Raw genomic sequence first — 492 nt, 5'->3', positions numbered from 1 at the left:
GCACCCACCTTGCGGTAGCCGGCGCGGGCGTCCTTGAAGCGCTGGCTCAGGCTGCCGATGCGGTCCAGCACCAGGCGCCACACCAGGTAGTTCTGCAGCGTCCTGGGCGCGGCCGGCGGGAGGAGGCCGAATTAGGGGCGGGCCGAGCCGGGCGCGCAGGGGACCTCCCAGGCGGCCCACTCTGCCCCGGGGTCAAGGCGGCCTCGGCGCTACGGCCCCCGGCAGGGCCAGCAGCCTCGGACCCCCCAGGCCTCTCCTCTGAGCCGTCTCAGGGCCGGCGCAGGGCAGGGGCGGCCGGGTGGGCACAGGCCCGGGGCCTGCCGGCGGCCACCTGGAGGGGTAGAGGTCGATGATGCTCTCGAGGTTCTGCAGGTAGGGGATGCCGTAGACCACCACCTCCTCCCGGGGCAGCAGCTCGATTTTGACGGAGGCCAGCACGGACTGGATGAACAGCGTCCAGTTGAAGCCCTGGAGGGGGCGGCGGTGGGCGTC

At 73.4% G+C, this 492-nt stretch overlaps 1 protein-coding gene across 1 annotated transcript in view; it reads right to left on the bottom strand.

Annotated features, from left to right (window-relative positions):
• Positions 1-492, bottom strand: part of MMEL1 (membrane metallo-endopeptidase-like 1) — a 27,817-nt gene that overhangs the window by 5,173 nt on the left and 22,152 nt on the right. The window contains exons 2-3 of the mRNA XM_012734526.1: positions 332-468; positions 9-102 (exon numbers count right to left, since the gene is read on the bottom strand). Coding sequence (XP_012589980.1) covers positions 9-102; positions 332-468 — 231 coding nt within the window. The remainder of the gene's footprint in view (positions 1-8; positions 103-331; positions 469-492) is intronic.

This window comes from Condylura cristata, unplaced genomic scaffold (assembly GCF_000260355.1).
Source record: "Condylura cristata isolate star-nosed mole 26May11 unplaced genomic scaffold, ConCri1.0 scaffold00058, whole genome shotgun sequence".
In the NCBI taxonomy this organism is placed as follows: Eukaryota; Metazoa; Chordata; class Mammalia; order Eulipotyphla; family Talpidae; genus Condylura; species Condylura cristata.
This window is presented reverse-complemented; position numbering and strand designations above follow the sequence as displayed.